Source organism: Platichthys flesus, chromosome 9 (genome assembly GCF_949316205.1).
Source record: "Platichthys flesus chromosome 9, fPlaFle2.1, whole genome shotgun sequence".
Classification (NCBI taxonomy): domain Eukaryota; kingdom Metazoa; phylum Chordata; class Actinopteri; order Pleuronectiformes; family Pleuronectidae; genus Platichthys; species Platichthys flesus.
The window spans coordinates 4,033,895-4,051,448 of record NC_084953.1 but is presented as its reverse complement, the minus strand read 5'-3'; the positions used below and the strand labels follow the sequence as shown (position 1 = coordinate 4,051,448).

Sequence of the window (17,554 nt, the reverse complement as noted above, 5' to 3'; positions counted from 1 at the left end):
CATGCTTCCATTCTCCACTGGATATAATTCACAAACTATTTGTTCTTGAGCAACTATACTTTGTCTTTCTTTCTCTTTCTCAGGTCAACTTGAATCTTCCCATTGCAACACACAGATTTTCTTTGCAGCTGCTTCCTTCTCAGTTGAATCATGTATTGTGCTTCTCACTGTATCGACTCACCAAAAATCTCTTTGGTATTTTTCAACCTGGCCCCTCGCAGCAGTAAATTCTCCGGACCTAGAGGCCTGACATGGAAGCAAACATAAAAATATATAAATACAGACAAAGACAGATGTGGTTCTATGACTCCGGTACTAACAAGACCTTTATAAAAACAGTGCATGAGGCTCATTAATATTTTGTAAACATAATTAATCATTCACATTTGAGAATGCATTCTGCGAATTAACTCTTTTTTGAATCAATGGGTATTTCTAACATTATCCAGGGACAAAAAACTCTTGGTGCTCTTCTTAAAGCCTTCATCATCCTGTTTTGAATGTCTCTAGTTCCTCTTGCACATTTATAATTATTAGTTCAACCAGCTGGATAAATCGGATCTCACCTGACAATCTCCTCCCCGTGCTCTGTCACCGTAATCCGACCAACAAACCTGGAAAAGACCAAAGGAATTTCATTTGAGTGGACCGAGAGAGGCAGTAACAAAAAGGTGTGTGCACGCAAGCACATGCACACACACAGAGGAATAAATCATGTACATTCATGAAATGATTGGAAAGGCTTTCACAGGCTCAGCAATAACCTGGTTACTGTATAGTCTGTATTTATATACAGCCGGTCAGAAATCACATTTCTCCCCCTTAGCCAGATTCTGGCAGGCATTAGATTAATGTCTCTGCAGCCTGTGTAGTTTGACTGAGCCATGGACCAACAGAGAACGAGCTCTGCGGTGAACAGCGTTTCTGTAACTGTGAGAGTGAATCTATGTTCACAAAAAATAATAATGTTAAACAAAGAAAACAGGCAGATTCAGCTGGATTTCATTTAGAAAGCAATGATGCATTTCAGCATGTACTGATCTTCCTTTACATCCCACTGCATCTCTGCCACAGAGATACTCTCCCTCCCAGCACACATGTTATTACCACATAAGAAATTAGGTCTAGTGAATAGAATGGATTCTAAATTAAATATGTAAAATTAACTTTCTTTATTTACAGCCTAACAGCAATAAATTGTCAACCAAAAATAAAGAAAGAGATTAAAACACACAAAAATCTAATTATAGCTAATTTAATTAATCTAATTTTGCGGAAACAAATTGTCCAATGTTGTAATATGGGTTTAGCTGGGAGTGCTTTGTGTGTGGGTGTGGCTAAAGGCAGGGGCGGATTACCTGTACAGGTCAGCTTCTGGCTGTTGACACTCCACCACAGCCTGCAGAGACTCCAGCCGGGACACTGACTGACACACGGATGTCTCCGCCACAGAGAAGTGGGTCTACAAACATACAGACACAACACACAAGGACAGTTAATGGTCCCGAAAGATACATTAAATGTGATTCTTTTAATTATTTTTAAAGCTCAGAAAGGTCTGGCCCCCAGTTTTGTTATAGAGGCACTCCATTCCTATGCTCCAGGCCAGAATCTAAGATCTTACAAACAACACTTGCTGTTTGCTCAGCGACTCCTTCCCTGAGGAGACTAGAACTTTACCTGTTTTTAAACATTGAATAAAATATGTTTTTAGAGGAAAGTTCTTTAACATCTGATATTTATGTTATCATGTACTTAGGTGCTATAGAAATACATCTTTCACTTCTGTATTAAGTATTACCTAAAGAAACGTTGTCCTTTTGAGTTGTTAGCTCTCTCACACCCAAGTCTGCAACCACTTTCCAGAACAGATATGTGATCCAGCGATACTGACTCTGCAGTATTTTGACAGTCTGTGTTAAGATACTCCTAAAGTGAAGGTACTACTGCAGTATGACTGCAGTAACCAGAAGGCCAACAGCTGCAGTGGAGATGATATAGAGACCTATGAATATCTCAAAAGGCTACATTAACTGTACAAACACATTACTAGACCAAAACAACAACTCCCCTAATTTGTATAAATAAACTGTAACAGCAGCAGCAGGAAACCGTTAGAGAGACAATTAGGCTAAATAGCCTCTGGCAAGCCTGGGAGGTGAGGAAGAGAGGGAAGAGGAGAGGGTATAAGAGAGTTCAGCACTGAAATATGTCTTGCAGACAGAGGTGAAGCAAACTCCATCTTCTGACCAATTATAGACACATTCTCAATATATGCAAACGGTGAGTCTCAATAAGGTTATCGCTGCTTAAAGCTTCAATATGAGGCTCATTAGCCTTGTGTTTCAGGACTATCAGTGCGCATTACTGCAGCTATCACTGTTAAGTAGATTCCTAAATCTCCACTAGCTGCAGTGCCTCACAACACAAGGCTACACAACACAAAACTTTAATTTTGACTGGATCTAAAATTTATTTAGTGTTTGTACTCAACAGCCCCTCTTTAAGGTGCTGCAGCAGGCTTGTGGAGTTTGCAAGTTTATATCCCAGAGCTTGTTATGGAAAAAGAACACACCACAGATCATATTGTCTCATATTGTCACATATGCTCCTAACACACTCCAGCATACAGACCTTAAGGTTGGTCTCTCCATCCAGGCTGGCTGTGGTGATGTGACAGGTGCCGTCTGCACGATCCGACGACAGCAACACCAGGTCCACGGGAAACGTTTCATCTTTAGCCACACGAACAATGTCCCCAACCTGGATGGACAGACAGAATAACACTCAGACACTCACACAGTACAATACACAATGTCTCAATGGTTAGAACTGAACTTTCCTCCCCCTTAAGTAGCGTTTTTCTCAATTTATGAAACATTAATATGCATTTCTTACGGTCAACGTTATATGCTTTTGTCCAACATGCCTTCAAACTATGAAACAAGTATTTAAAAACAGCTTAAAATGATTGGCTGTGTTAGATAATACGTCTGCCTACAGGAATGTCTTAACATTTGCAGTGGTGGATTTTTCATGCATTCTAGATCATTCCTTCTATAGAAAGCTCCATAATTAGATGTTGTCTGTGTCACTGCAACAAATGCATCATTCACACGACATTCCATACATTTGTGTTGGTTGTTGTTGATGCTTCAGTTTGTGATGTCCTGTCACATGAAGAAAAGCTCCCTAGACCTTACATTTCTTCTGTAAGGTCTAGTTCTACAAAGCCCTATCTAGCAGAAGGCATTTAACAGGCGAGCTACAGTGAGTGATGAGTATTGGCCGTGAGGTGTGAGAGGGTATTTCAGGGTCACTCATGGCCCAGGTTTCTGTCGTCTTACCCTGATGTTTTTAGATCTCGTTTGGACCAGACTTCCACTGCGAACCACAAACACTGGAGCCCCATTCACCTCATTGTCCGCCTTGTGTCTCAGCCAGTCCTCGTAGCCCTAAGAGAACAATCAGTCAGTGGCCGACCAAACAGAGCAGCTCACAAGTAGCACATTATATTTTAATATAATATTGTATTAGAGTTAAACAGCAGTGACAACTAGCCACTGATCAACTGTAAACTTGTAACAGTTTTATATGAGTTTATAAATATTAAACTAAGCTGAAAAAAATTTGATATTAAACTGCATTTATCTTAAGTTCCCTCTTTTCAGCTGAATAAAGAGGAAGCTCACCTGTTTTATAGCAGTTACTGTGATCACAAAGAAAAGAGGCAGCCCACTGGTAACTGGGGAAGTTGGAGTATCTATCATTAACTGGAAAGACAAATACAGGGAGGGGGAGAGGGGGGTTGCAGAGGTGTCAACAAATTGGAAGTGCAGTGGTGGAAAAAAAGAGTTATACCACATACTCAGTGAAGCGGGTGTGTCCTGTTGAGAGAGAAGACTAGAAACTTAGAACATCAACAGAGAAGCAGTAGCTGATGTTTCAAACAGGAAATCTACATAACTTCCCTAAAGGTAAACCGTCACCTCAGAACTACAACCCCCCCCACACGCACCCCCCCCCCCCCACACACACACAACCAAACCCCCACACACCCAGACCAGTAAATGTTTCCTCAGCTTTCTGAACCTCATGTGAATCAGTGATGAACGGTTTAAGGCATTAAGCTGGAGTCAAACTTTGTGGGTTTTACACATATTCATACCCGTAACTGTTTGAAGGGTTTCGGTGTCATTTTTGAACAGTTGATAATATAGAGAGGCAGGAAATGAGAGCAGAGTCAGAGCGGATATGACACGACAGGCTTGATTCAAACTGCGGGTGTTTGTGGTTTATATATATCGTCACTCAGCCACCTGCCAGACCTATATGGAAAAAACTTTTTTGCAGATGAGCAAATGCCCCAATAGTTTAGAGAAGCACAGATAATTGGAGCACGGGGATAAAGGTTTCAACAGTGGGTTGATTATAAACCATGAGTGGCGCTATTGGCTGAAAATGCATCTCGCTTCCATTCACAGCAGTTATCTATGAATCCAAGCCAGGCCACCTATAAAATGTTCACGACTGCAATCGAAGAAAATGTCTTGTTCAAAATGTCAAGATAACAACTGATTTGAGACTAAGCTGAGTGGGTGGAAATGAGCTTTAGACACAGTCAAGTCAATTACACTGGCCTCACTACCCAGGTCCAAATGAATAAGGAGAAGCCTGGAAATTTGAAAGCCAAATCCTCCATCCCCAAAAGCTGACGGATGCAAAGTGAAGGCCAGACGCCTCGAGACGGCTTGTAAAGTCCCACATATTATTAAATGTGTGGGTGTTAATACAGATGCAGACCTGTCTCTCTGCTGGGCCCTGGAAGTCTGTGAGTCAGTAGCTCGTGCACAAACAGACGTTTGTATTGAAGACACGCACATTTGTGTTTAGTGCAAGAAAGCTGAGGACACCCTTGTCCCGTGACCATCTGAATGAACAGAGCATGTACAGTGTTCCCACAATAAGGAGTAGTTAGCGTTTGTGCAGTGGTGAGGGTTTTACCTGTACGAGGAAGATGATGATGAAATAGAAGTTGGCAATTCTCCTGAACTGCTCAAACAGATTCTTTGGGATAAAATTCCAAATGGTGTACTGAAAGAGAAAGACGAAAATATACAGTTAGTGTTAACATAAATACAGACTATACATGCAGAAGATAAGGCAAGTAAAACAATTCAATATTACACAAATGTATGAGGCAGTAAGTCTATCCTATCTCAGATTATAAATGGCCAAATTAAGAATAGGAATACCTTGAATTAGGGTTTAGAGTTTAACTGTGTAGTATGAAACAAAAGCCATGTTTGGTATAGTATTGCACATTTACATGATACTTCATGGCCGACAAATATAAGGTGAGATCAATACAGAGGAAATACGTTTTTGTTTTTCTGTATTGAGCCTCAGATGTTTTCATAAAGACTCTTTCAGTAAACAGGAGGTTGACATCCTGTAGAGAAGGCACATGCTGCAGGAGCTCACCCACTTGTGCTGAGCTGCTCACTCGCTGCTGTGACTACTTTTGTTTTACCGTTTGATCTCAAGTCATCACTTCCTGTGCAGCGTTGTGTTGAGAGAACAGCTGCAGGAAGTTTGAATTTTGTGATTGAGGTGAAAGCGTCACATAAACAAACAGATCCACCAAGTAGTATCTGTCTCTCAAGTATCGCTGGAAATCAATTCAGTAGTTACTGAGGTAACTTAACCTGACTGTCAATCATTTCATCTGCTGCCTAATCAATAACAGACATCACTGCTGGTGGATTATCCTTTTGTTCCACCTTCTTCTAGCTAACCGAAGAATCCTCTCACCACCAAAAGAACTTGTGTGTGTGTGTTGATCTCCTTATTGACGAATCGCAGCCAGTGCAACAAAACTCCAGACTTAAATTTTCAAAACTAGTCACACTGGTGCTAGAAATATATGTTTTTTTTTAATATATATATATATACTGTCACGCAGTGACAAGATTCATATCTTAAAAAAAAAGAAGTGCCTCAAACCATCTTATTTGTGATCAAAAGAAAACCTCTAAAAAAGGTGCATCTATATCTCATCTAGATTGGTGGTTGTGTGATGAGAGGAAGCGTCATGACACAAGTTAAAACATTTGTGGAGAAGTGAATCGTTACTTCCTTTTATTCAAAAGAGAGTAAAAAAAACTGGCTCCGGCGCCAGTTGGTACCTTGGATGAGATGATCCTGTTGTCGGCAAAGCGCTGCGGTATGTAGTGGCCATGTTGGGGGAAGCGGTTTGCCACATAAACCGTTCTGGTCTCGCTCTGATGAGGGGGGTCAAAGCCCTGAGGGAAGGGAAGGATACATGAGAAGAGAGAAGGTGTGGAGAGATGGAAAAGAAGGGATGTGCACAAGATTTCCTGGTGGATCTTCCTGAATTTAAATACTTCTAACTTTCCTTTGATTCATATTGTAAACAAAACATTTGGGTATATTTGTTTGAAAATGAGCTTTTGCCTTGTTCACTTTTTTTAAGCAAATAAATTGAGACATTAATCTTCATTTCAATAAACAACTGAAACATTCATTCTTTCCAGCCCATCACTATCAAAATAATTAATAATTCATAACTAATAACTACTGTTATTGAGTTACAGTATGATGACATAACATTTTATTCCAAACTATGAAAAACACAGACAGCTAGTTTGACAAATAATAGTCTTGTCAATCAACTTATAAACTCTTGTACCTCTAACCACAGCAATAAAGTGAAGCATTGAAAGTAGTTTGGTAACTGTTGTGAACTCAGGTTAATTTACTGGAGTATGTTCCGACTTGCTTAGTTTTAACTTCTATTTCTGGGACTGTCCTTTCTGTCACAAGCCAGCTGCTACAATAGGAAGGTTAATACAAGTGCTTCCACCCTTTTGCAAATTTGTATGACGCAAGTGTGACATGCACTCACACCCATACGCACACACAGAGGAATGTATCTGTGCCACGTCACACACACATTGAATCACTTGCACAGGGACACAAGCAAACTATTAGTGCCTTTCTCTTGTGCTCTCGCTGTGCTGCTTATTTCTGGTTTACAAACAAAAGCACCACACCTAAAGCTAAACAAACTAGACTCTTTAAAATGTTGAGTCAAACATCTGTGATGCAAAGCTAAAGCTGATGAGTTAAGTGCTCAGACTTTACAGTCCGATCACCAAGCAAAGACCTGGCTGCTCACGCTCTACATCAGCAGCCCCTCCGGAGCGGTCTGGCTATTGGCAAAGAAAAAGCAGTTGTGGTTTGTTTGCTTTCACAATGCTAACAAGGAGGAGATGTACTGCCTTGGCTGTAGGTGCCATTCTGTGTGCTGAAATGTTTCTGTCTGGTATGTCAGTTATGATAGGAGAAAGAGGAAACATTAAACAGGCAGGTATACTGTTGAGAAACAAAGGTTTTGAGGAAATTGACGTGACTATTCCTTTACTTTGGGAGAGCATGAAGAGGGCCGATAACAATTTCTGATACATCAGAAGTGTTTTCACCTTATGAAGTCGATATACAAGACACGTTTTGTTTTGTCAGGATTTTCCAATTCTACTGATCCATTCTTTTCCACTTTGCTCCGAGCTTTCAAAAGAGCATCTATGTGATATTTCTCTGTCGTTTAGGTGCATTCATTTTCATCTTAGTCACAGTTGTCCTTTGCTCAGCACACAGAAAATGGATTTGGCTACAGTAGAATAACAGCAAAATAACCTCTTAATGTATGAGTTAGATCAACTTCTGACCTCTGGACTTCAACTTGTGAAGCCTGAAACAACACAATTGCTTTCTCACACTGAACATCACCGATTACTTGTTTTCGAGGCAAAGAAATTAGCAAAATCTTGAGCTCCAATGACGAAAAACAAGCTGTTAGAGTTGAACAGTCATATGTTTGTCTCACAGATGTCTGTCATGGTTAACCACTCATTTAAATGCTTCCTATTAAGAAGATACAGAAACTTCGAGAGAAAACACAAATCACATGGTCGAACAAACCCTAGAGTGGAGACACACGAGTCTCAGCAGCGTGCCGACCCACTCAGTAATGGCAAACAGCAGCATTTCTCAACTAACTGTGAATTCCTGAGCTGGGATATGCAGCCAACAGAGGAAGTTCTCACAAACTTCCAGTAAATGAATGAACCCTGGCAGTGTAACGTGCTATGTGGAATTCTGATGAACAGTAGACTCTAAAATTCTTAAATTAAATTAAACCTGCTGAAGAGTCAGGTAATTATTTCTGGAAAGAAATCATCTACCAGCTCACAGAAAAGCACAGTTTGTTTCTTATTAGTCTTTCAACACAAGTCGGAATTAAATCATCAGATTGTATTAAGCAGGAAGTTCAGCTGAGCACATCAACCAGCGGTGGGGGTCGTCAGGCCTCCGGGCTGCATGCAGCACATGAGACTATTTTATCCAGCCCACAAGGAACTTAATGTATTACATCTTTTAAGAACATTTTCATGACAGAATTGATTTCATGATAAAACCTCATAAGAAATACTCCCCAATGTCCTAATTTTCAGGGTGAGATTACAAGAAGGTTTGATACAAGGGAGGAATCACTGTGATTAAAAGCCACACATGTCGGGCAGATGCAACTTGGAAAGGGGTAAAACTGCAAAAGCCTGCAATGGTGGTTGAAGTAAACAAGAAGCTGAACATATTAGCTATGACACTTAAAGTGGAACCAGCTGATGTGCCTGACAACCTGGAACCTGAAAGCAATGAGCTGCAAAGCAACAACAAGTCCAATGCTCACTACAACAACTCCCCACAGTTCAGGTTTTCCCATCCTGAGGAGACATGTACCAAAGTTTACATCTCTGTTTGAGACAATCTACTGCTGTGAACAAAACTTTATCCGGCTCAAGACTGGATGATACAAACCATCTGTGAGTAGCATCATCATCACTACCATCTGATATCAGACGCTTCAATACAGAGAAGCAGTTCTTCCACTTTCAATAGAGGTTAGTGCCATATACTCTATTCAACAATTTAGCAGAGCCCCCAAACGATGTTATAAATATTGAAATGGCCCTGGATTGGATAAGTCCCCACCGATGCATGTCAATGAGGGCTCATTGTTGTGAGTACGCAGTGACCGTGCACACAGGATGCGCTCATGCGCTTCCGAGCCGAGTGACAGGTACACAGAGAAAGGGCAGGTATTAAGGTCAGGTCTGTCTGCCTGCTGAGAACTATACGCCCGTTACGGAGCAGCCAAACAGAATGTGTTCTTTAATGGCCCATTTATGCATCAGGACGGGTCAATATGTTGGAAGCAACAGCGTGAAAGTTAAGTTTAAGTTAAAGCTCTTTTATGTTATAATAAGAAGTGTCAAAAACGTTGCTTCATCATGAAACAGGACAAATGGCGGCTTGCCACAGTATGAGTAATTAAGGTTTAACATAATTTCTCATTCTCCGCCCAGTCTGAGGAGTCTGAGGTTCTCGATCACCATCACATCAATCAAGTGTCAAGTTAGGTTGCTTAATCATTTATTTTCTTGCACACGATAGCTTAAGTTCAGCTTGGTTGCTGGAAAGGGACACACTTAACTTTCTTTTGTAACTGTAACAGATGTGTGATTGAGAAATGAAGCGGGAAGCGCCTTAACCAATGTTCCTGTCAGCACTGCAATGTAGCTTTGATGTAGTAATCAGTCACTATGGGAGGATCTGGTGATTTCTACCTCTAACAGCAGATAATAATACAAATAAACAATGCTAATGTGCCTGTGCTGTGCTGTGGTCTCTCAAAAATCAACAGCCTGAGTTGTGTGCGCTACTTGAGGCAGCATATATGAAGCAATAGTGAATAATGCTATAATTATTTCATGTTTGTGGATGAGTCCCTCCCTGTTAAACCATCGGTCCGCCCTACATTTGTTAATCATATTGGCTGCAGCTCTGATCGGCAGTGCTGTAAACATAACACTAGGGTGGACCCAGTCATTTCGCCTCTTTACAGGGCTGTGACATCTTTCAGAGTAAACAAACACCAGTCACCTTCCCGCCACGGTGCTGTTAAACCAGAAATACTGTGACTACACTTCAGTTATTAATGCAGTCTACCTAGATGCTAGCCACCCCACAGGTCCACTGAGCGAGCACAGCCCCGAAATAGGTTTTAAAGCACAGCACTGACATTAAGCACTGAAAAAGCTGCAATTAAAATGTATAATATATTACTGTCAGTTCCCAGACTTTCATGCCTTCATCAATTTGTAGGCTGACAGGTAATTACTGCCTGCGTGAAGCCTACAGGTCCCTCAGAGCTTTGTGGGAAATCATTTCCCTGAACAACGCCTGGGAGACAGACTTAGGCCTCACAATAAAGGCAAAGCACTGAGTCGTATTACAGAGGCATCTAATCAGATGGGATGAGCTAATCAGAGATGATAGTAGGAAGAGATTGAGTTGCATAAAGAGTGATGGTAAAGAGCGGAATACTGCAGAAAAGAGAAGAAGAGCACGAGCCGGTCTGCAGTCAGACGCAGTGATGTTGATTCTGACAGTATCACTGATGACAAGAGCAATGCTAACATGACCATAGGCACGCCAAACATATATCTAATAACATATGGTATAGAATGAATAGCCAGAAAAACAGCTAGAGGTGATAAGGAACTTTACAGTTTTATCAACTGGGGCATAGACCAGTTGATTATCAGACGTTTTACTGGTTTATTATAGTTGATTGTCGCTGCAGAGAGAAAGATCATAAACAAACAGTGTAAACGTGTGGGACATCCTGTTAGCTCAACAGGCTAAACTCACACTGCTTCGGTTATGTTTAAAAACAAATCACCGTTTACACCAAAAATATTTAAAGCACCAAAAACTGAGATGTTTGGAAAATACCGTCTCTACTTTAGTTTGAAAACTCTTTGGCTGCGTCGCGGTGTGGACATGCAAATGTGGAAACATTTGTGTTTGCTTCCTGATTGGTTCTTACTAATCATGACTCGACTACCAGCGGAGAATACAAATCTTTTTAGTAACGGTTCCACCTCATTGTCGGTACAAGAGATGAAATACCTGGTTATACTTTCCACTGTTGTATCTTGTTCGTAATAACTTAGCAAGTAGACAAACTGCTTCCTGTTTACATTGGTACACATATTCCTATTGTATGCAAATGCTCATGTGATATGAATTTTTCTGAATAATTCATGTGGACAGACATCATTGTAGTTTAAAAATGTAAATTTAGGAGTATAAATGTGGCCTGAGATGCATGATTTAAATGCCAAATCAAATATTCATCTGCATTCTTGTTACTAAAATTAATGTTTCACTTACAGTTAGACATTTCTTTTGGTTTAAATATACAGGGAGAGAAACATGAAGCATTTCATAACCTGTTTTTTTTTTGCATCATGATCTTCATTATTGCTTTGTAACGCAGTTAGAGGAAATGTCTGTTTTTGAAATATCTCTTCTCTTAGTTCACAGAAGCAATAACCAAACTCACAGTTCAGACATATCAAGCCCTGCTTCCAGCATGATTTAGATATCCTTTTTTTTACCCTTGCTATGTTCTTGGAAAGGCACTTTATAAATTAAAGTTAATTATTAGTAAAATTATATTTCACGACATGCTGGAATGAGTTTCCCCTTGTACTGTCATGAGAGCAGGTCTTTTATGATATATATGCATCGTCACTAGCATGATGCCAGCACTGCCAGAGACATTAAAAGCCTTTCACACAGCCAGTTAGGACTCCCCCACCTCCCCCTCCTTCCCTCACCCTCTCCATATGGACCAAAGTCACCAGAAAGAAACAGATAAGAAACTCTGAGAGAACAAACACCTGTGCTTTACCCTCCTGCTGATTATCAAGGTCAGACAAATCGCCCCCGACAAACTTTTTCCATCAGGCCTGTTACGATGATGAGATGCATCTTTAATTAGATTTTTTTCTTTAATTAACCGGGTAGGTCAGTAATATGGAACGGTTCAAATGAACGGAGCTCTCTCTACTTGACTCAAACTCTCTGCGGTGCTTTTTTTAATCTCTGAAAGCAGACAGAAGAACTTTGTGTGTACACATTGTTCAAACTTTAATAAGTGACAGGCTAACTCAGTGCACGAGCAGGGAGACTCCAGTAACCGGGACACAGGAGCTCAGACACACCTTTGCACCAGAGGCCAATATGACTAATCTCCTTCTCATTCATTCATTCACGCCCTCCATCTGCCCCCCCCCCCCCCCCCCCACACTCTCATGTTCACTTTATTCGTTCTCATAGAAATTTTAAACTCTACTTTGACAAACATAAATAAACATAAATATCCTAATGACCACGGTTCTGTGAGTGCTGATTCACAGCTCAGGTGATTCCTCAGGCACCGGCCTGTGTCTGTTTGTGGGCAAACAACAGGTGATCACAGCAAACACAGGAACATATGTGAGCCCTCGACAAGCTAATGCTACATGTCAGTCGGTGTAAACAGGGGTTTAGCTGTAAATAAAAACAGGTTAAAAGCCACAGTGGAGTGTTAAAGTTAAAGTTAAGAGACGTGAGTGTAAGTTTTACTGCTGAGGAGCTGAGGCTAATGTCAGAGCAACTGTTAGCTTCGTGAAGTCCCTGTAAGTGAGTTAGCATCGCTGTTTAACGTCAAGAAGTCCCCCCCTCCCCTGTTAGCCTTGCTAGCTAGCATCACCTGAGTTGACTTGTTTATCTTTATGTTTTTCCAACTGTTCAGTTTTTAGAGAACATGCAGGAAACAAAACTTCCCGTCGACTGACATTCAAACTCCGGTCACACAACTAGTGAGGCAGAGTTACCCGGTGTCAGCTCGGGGGAGCTAGCCGGGAAGGTGGCTAACCTCCACCTGAGTGTCCCCGGTGACAAAACAATGTTTGGGGACAAATTGGCAGCAGCTCATTAGCTCGGTTATCTCGCTAAAAAATAATAAACAAATACAAACAAAGTTGACACAGCCTAACCCGGGTTAAGTTCAGTGTGTGCCGCTGCGGGCTGGTGCAGGCTAACGTTAGGTAAGGAAGGTAACGGGGGTTTTACCAGCTGCTGCCGGATCCACCGTAGCATCCTTTAAAAGAAGTAAGTAGCGAGCTCCGCCGCTAGCTCCGCGCTAGCAACCAGCTACTCCAACAAAACCGTCCAGAAGCACAGACGTCTCCCCGGGCAGGAAGCTCCTCTCCGGCGCATTACGCGACACATTCACGCGGTGAGAGTGAGCGAAGGAGATACCGGTCCGGCCCTTCCCATTCCGCGGTGCTGTCACGCGAACGACCCCGGTTAAAGAGACAGTCTGCGGGTCCCCAGGTCCACGGAGCTGCGCACCATCACGGGCTCTGCTGCCACAATCAGCTTCACCCTGCCACCTCACTGCTCACTGCCGGGAAGAGAAGCTCTGCTGCGGCCTCTCACCGCCCCCTGCTGCCGGTGTGCATCCACATCATGGAGAGAGGGAGTGTGGAGAGAGGGAGGGAGGGATAGATAGATAGATAGATAGATAGATAGATAGATAGATAGATAGATAGATAGATAGATAGATAGATAGATAGATAGATAGATAGATAGAGGGAGGGTCGGGGAGAGAAAGAAGGGGAGATAGATAGATAGATAGAAAGAAAGATAAAGAGAGAAAAAAAGAGAGAGAGAGCAGGAAAGAAAGAAAGACATATAGAGATATGAGTGCGAGTGTTGTTTTTATTTGCTGTTATGCTTGACAGACAGACAGACAGACAGATAGATACAAAGATATATAGATAGATAGACAGATAGATAGATAGATAGATAGACAGATAGACAGATGGATATTGCAGTAGTACTGTTACACTTGTGTGTTTACTGCATTGCAAAGTGTTAGTAGTGAATATCCCCAGTAGTAATAATGCAGGGCTCTGAGTCATCTTGCTTACCAGGCACTTTCTTCAAACTGTTGAAGACGTTTTGACACTGATCCAACACAAGGTGGAGACTCAAAGTGGATTTGCTTCCCCCGAGCGTGTTTTCAGTTTGTTAAGTCACAGAGAGTTGGTTTCTCGTCTCCTAAGGGAAGGTCCTAACTGAACATGAGAAGGTAACCAGTCCTTCCATTGTCTTTGACTGACGATACGGCCGTCAATTTTAAGAATGGAAATTATGGACATGATCTTTTTGAGTCAGAGCTACAGGGTGAGTCTAATAGGTGGATGAAGCATTTGCCTTTTATTTTAAATCTCTCATTAGTGCTCTCCAGTCCTCCAGTCGTTCCCGGGTTCCTCTTGTGAGGCATCTCACATAAAGTAAGGTCATCGGAGTAGTGGCTCTCTCACACTGATGAGTCCTCCTCTCCCCTCCTTGGACACTTGGCTGATGTACATCCCAATCAGTCGATAATGTATGGGCCACAGACGATACCCCACAGGGAGGAGGGAGAAATGCTTGGTTATGAAAATCCAAGTGAAGGATTTGGCTGTACTGTGCGTTTTTCTCCATCGATCCAGTGTGAAGTGTGTGATTAAAAACACTGAAGAGAGGTTCCCATAAATGGCAACAGAGGCAAGATGGCGAATGATAATGATCCTGTGTAATCAATGTGCTCCAGCAGCTATATTTAGAGCAGGAAACGCTGCAGCTGTCCGGAGGGTTCTCTTTCTCCTCCTGGCATTTCTTTCAGAACACACACATGTATTGGAATGTATTTGCATCATTCTTAAGAAGCTCACATTTGCTCCTGAAGGTGCAAACGTGTGACTCAACTCTACCACAGGACGCCCCCTCCCTCCATCGTGAAGCCACCAACATGCATATATCTCCAGGATTCACACGGCTTTAGGCCTCTCAGTGAGTCAGCAGAGCTCGGCACTGACTGCACCAGGGTTCTCACAACATCTTGGGTTCAACACCTCCTCGTCTGTCGTGCACAACAGCCTGTGTCACAGGGCCCATTGTGTGGTTCTGCTGACATGTCAGAAATGTCCAAAAAGAAGACGGCTTTACTCTGCAAATCCTGTGGCTAATCCGCTATCTGTCTGTGGTTGTGTGTGAGCCCGGCGACTAACCATCTCCATGTGACAGTCAGGATATAATCTCTAGGTTACACACCCTTACATAACGCCGCTGCAGCAACATCTGGCAGCGCCCATCTCACAGCTGGATCGGGTAGTTTCATGTGAGGGATCGGCAGAGATGCACATGGGGTTGGTGTCAAGAAACTTTTTTGACATGAGGGGGAATCTCTTCCTGGTTATAAAGAAACACAGATGGAATCTTTCAGTTTTAAAGTTATGATGCGATAAAAGCTGTGATGTTTTTCATAAATATGTTGTGCCGTCTTCTAATATCTTGTCCCTATTGTACATCTTGAAACCATGCAACTCACATGATATCAGCTGCAGTAATTTCCTTTACTTCATGACGCCTGAGTCCTATCTTACACTGTGGCCCACGCACAGAGGCTGTCAGATGAAATGCTCTATCTTTAATATCTTCATGCCTCAGACGGCGGAGCCTGTGATCCATGATGCCCCTGATGTCGTCCAGGGAGGTGGATGGTGTTATACCACATCATGTCTGGCTGCCTTCCCAGTCATGTATTGAATTTACCTTCAGTTACACATTAATGTTACAATTCTTGACATATTAAGTGCTCAAGGCAAACAGGTTGGAAGTATTTATCATACTGCATGTGAGGCTCATGCACTACACGTTATTAATATGTTATATGTTATCATTTTAAATGCACTAAACTTGAAGAGCAGCATTAGTCTCATTGAATCCTGTAAAATGATAGTAAAGCTTTAGATTATAATCTATGTTTCATGCTAGTTGTGCAATTTCACATGACTTAAACTGTGGCTGATGAAACTGACAAAATAAGACAACTTTTTCCCAGGGGCCTTCTCTCAGCTCGTGGCCCCTGATTTGTCCACCCTGTTGCAACACCCCTGACATCTTGGAACCAACCCCTTCATCAGAGGTTGTAAATATAGGTTTTATAGATTCTGGGTGTTAAAGGCAAACAGGGGCTGAATTTCTGGACTTATCTAATCTCAAAGTATCATCTCGTCTCCTCCTGTCTCCTCCTGTCTCCTCTCGTCTCGTCTCCTGTCCCCTTGTCTCGTCTCCTCTCCTCTCAGTATTAGACTGAGGTAATCCATCAGGCCTGTTTAACCATGCTGTCGCTGATCCTCTTGGTAAATACACCAGCGCTAAGTGGCTTTCAATCATTACCACCAAGTATCACTAATAATACTAATAGGCTTAGGAGAAGTTGTTCCTCCCACAGACCCCCCCCCCCCCCCCCCCCCTGTGTAACGGATGCCTGCTCAGACTTTGGCTTCCACTCTGTGTGCATATAAGTCTCTGTCTTGTTGCATCAACATGAATCTTTGTCCCCCTGTGAGGACCAGCACCTCGGGCCGCCGGGCAGCCCACCTAGGAAACACAAGTGGATTGGATTTTCGAATCAATACTAATTGACTATTAGTCTTGGACGTAATGAACAAGTAAAACATGGCAGGACAAAGCAAAGGAAGTGGGTTTAGTGCACCGCTCATAATGTTGAACAATAGATTTCCAGAGAGTAAAAACATTTGTTGATGAATGTCGTTATCCACTGGTTTACTATTTAATAATTTACCAAAGTAAAAGCTGTGTTTGAAATCTGATATGTGGTGTGAGTCTCCCTCTTGAGGACAAACTCAGGTGTTACAACTGCAACCCAATGCACTGTACTGCAATTTATCAAACGCAACAATAACGAGACATTAAAAACACAAACATCTACAAAACTCTGATACTTTTATACGTGTGTATGTGTGTATGTATGGGTTTTCTTATCGGCTCCTTCAGGCAGTTTGTCACAACCTGGTGAATCACTGCAGCTCTCTCTCTCTGTCTGTGTGTGTGTGTGTGTCTGTGTGTGTTTGTGTGTGTGTGGCCAGGTGGATGCTATTGGGTTTCCTAGGGAGCTACTAATTCTTCACCTAACACCCTGACCTCCTTACTCTGTGACCCAGAGAGTCAGAGGGAAGGCAGCTCTTCATCTACTTCACCGTACCTGGTCATGGATGACAAATTGCACATGTGAGTGTGTGTGTTTGTGTGTGTGTACGTGCGTTTGTGTGCGTGTCTTGTTTTACTATATTTCTGGAAATATAAGAGTCCACAATACTAGTGGAGTCTGACAGCTCTGTGTTTAACCTGCAGTTTAAACGGCTGTTTGAAGGATTAGATTTAACCTTAGGGGAGAATACATTCTGTTAATGGCAGGTCCTCATGAATATAGTAAGAGAAGGCTCTGTGCTTTTCAATGACACTATATAGAATCCAGAAAACAAATGTTCTAAGTCAAAGTGTTACAGAAAAGTTTTGCTGCTCAACCACGATATTATTACTTTTTGTATGAAGCTTCTTCCACTTATGTGAGATGTTATATGTAAGTAGACTTTAAATGTTTAAATACAACTCTCCATTTAGACACTGTCTTTTCTTATGAATGATATAAATCTTGTTATTTCATTGACGTTCTAGTAGACGCTGCACTTCTGTCCCTCTGAGGTTTCTACATTGTTTC

At 41.9% G+C, this 17,554-nt stretch overlaps 1 protein-coding gene across 2 annotated transcripts in view; it reads right to left on the bottom strand.

Annotated features, from left to right (window-relative positions):
- Positions 1 to 13,368, bottom strand: part of atp11b (ATPase phospholipid transporting 11B) — a 38,349-nt gene extending 24,981 nt beyond the window's left edge. For both annotated transcript variants that reach the window (XM_062395345.1, XM_062395346.1), the window contains exons 1-9: positions 13,051 to 13,368; positions 6,189 to 6,305; positions 5,005 to 5,094; positions 3,693 to 3,773; positions 3,348 to 3,455; positions 2,635 to 2,763; positions 1,359 to 1,462; positions 567 to 614; positions 182 to 246 (exon numbers count right to left, since the gene is read on the bottom strand). In XM_062395345.1, the coding sequence (XP_062251329.1) occupies positions 182 to 246; positions 567 to 614; positions 1,359 to 1,462; positions 2,635 to 2,763; positions 3,348 to 3,455; positions 3,693 to 3,773; positions 5,005 to 5,094; positions 6,189 to 6,305; positions 13,051 to 13,077 (769 nt within the window). In that variant the 5' untranslated portion in view covers positions 13,078 to 13,368. The remainder of the gene's footprint in view (positions 1 to 181; positions 247 to 566; positions 615 to 1,358; positions 1,463 to 2,634; positions 2,764 to 3,347; positions 3,456 to 3,692; positions 3,774 to 5,004; positions 5,095 to 6,188; positions 6,306 to 13,050) is intronic.
- Positions 13,369 to 17,554: the final 4,186 nt, after the last annotated feature.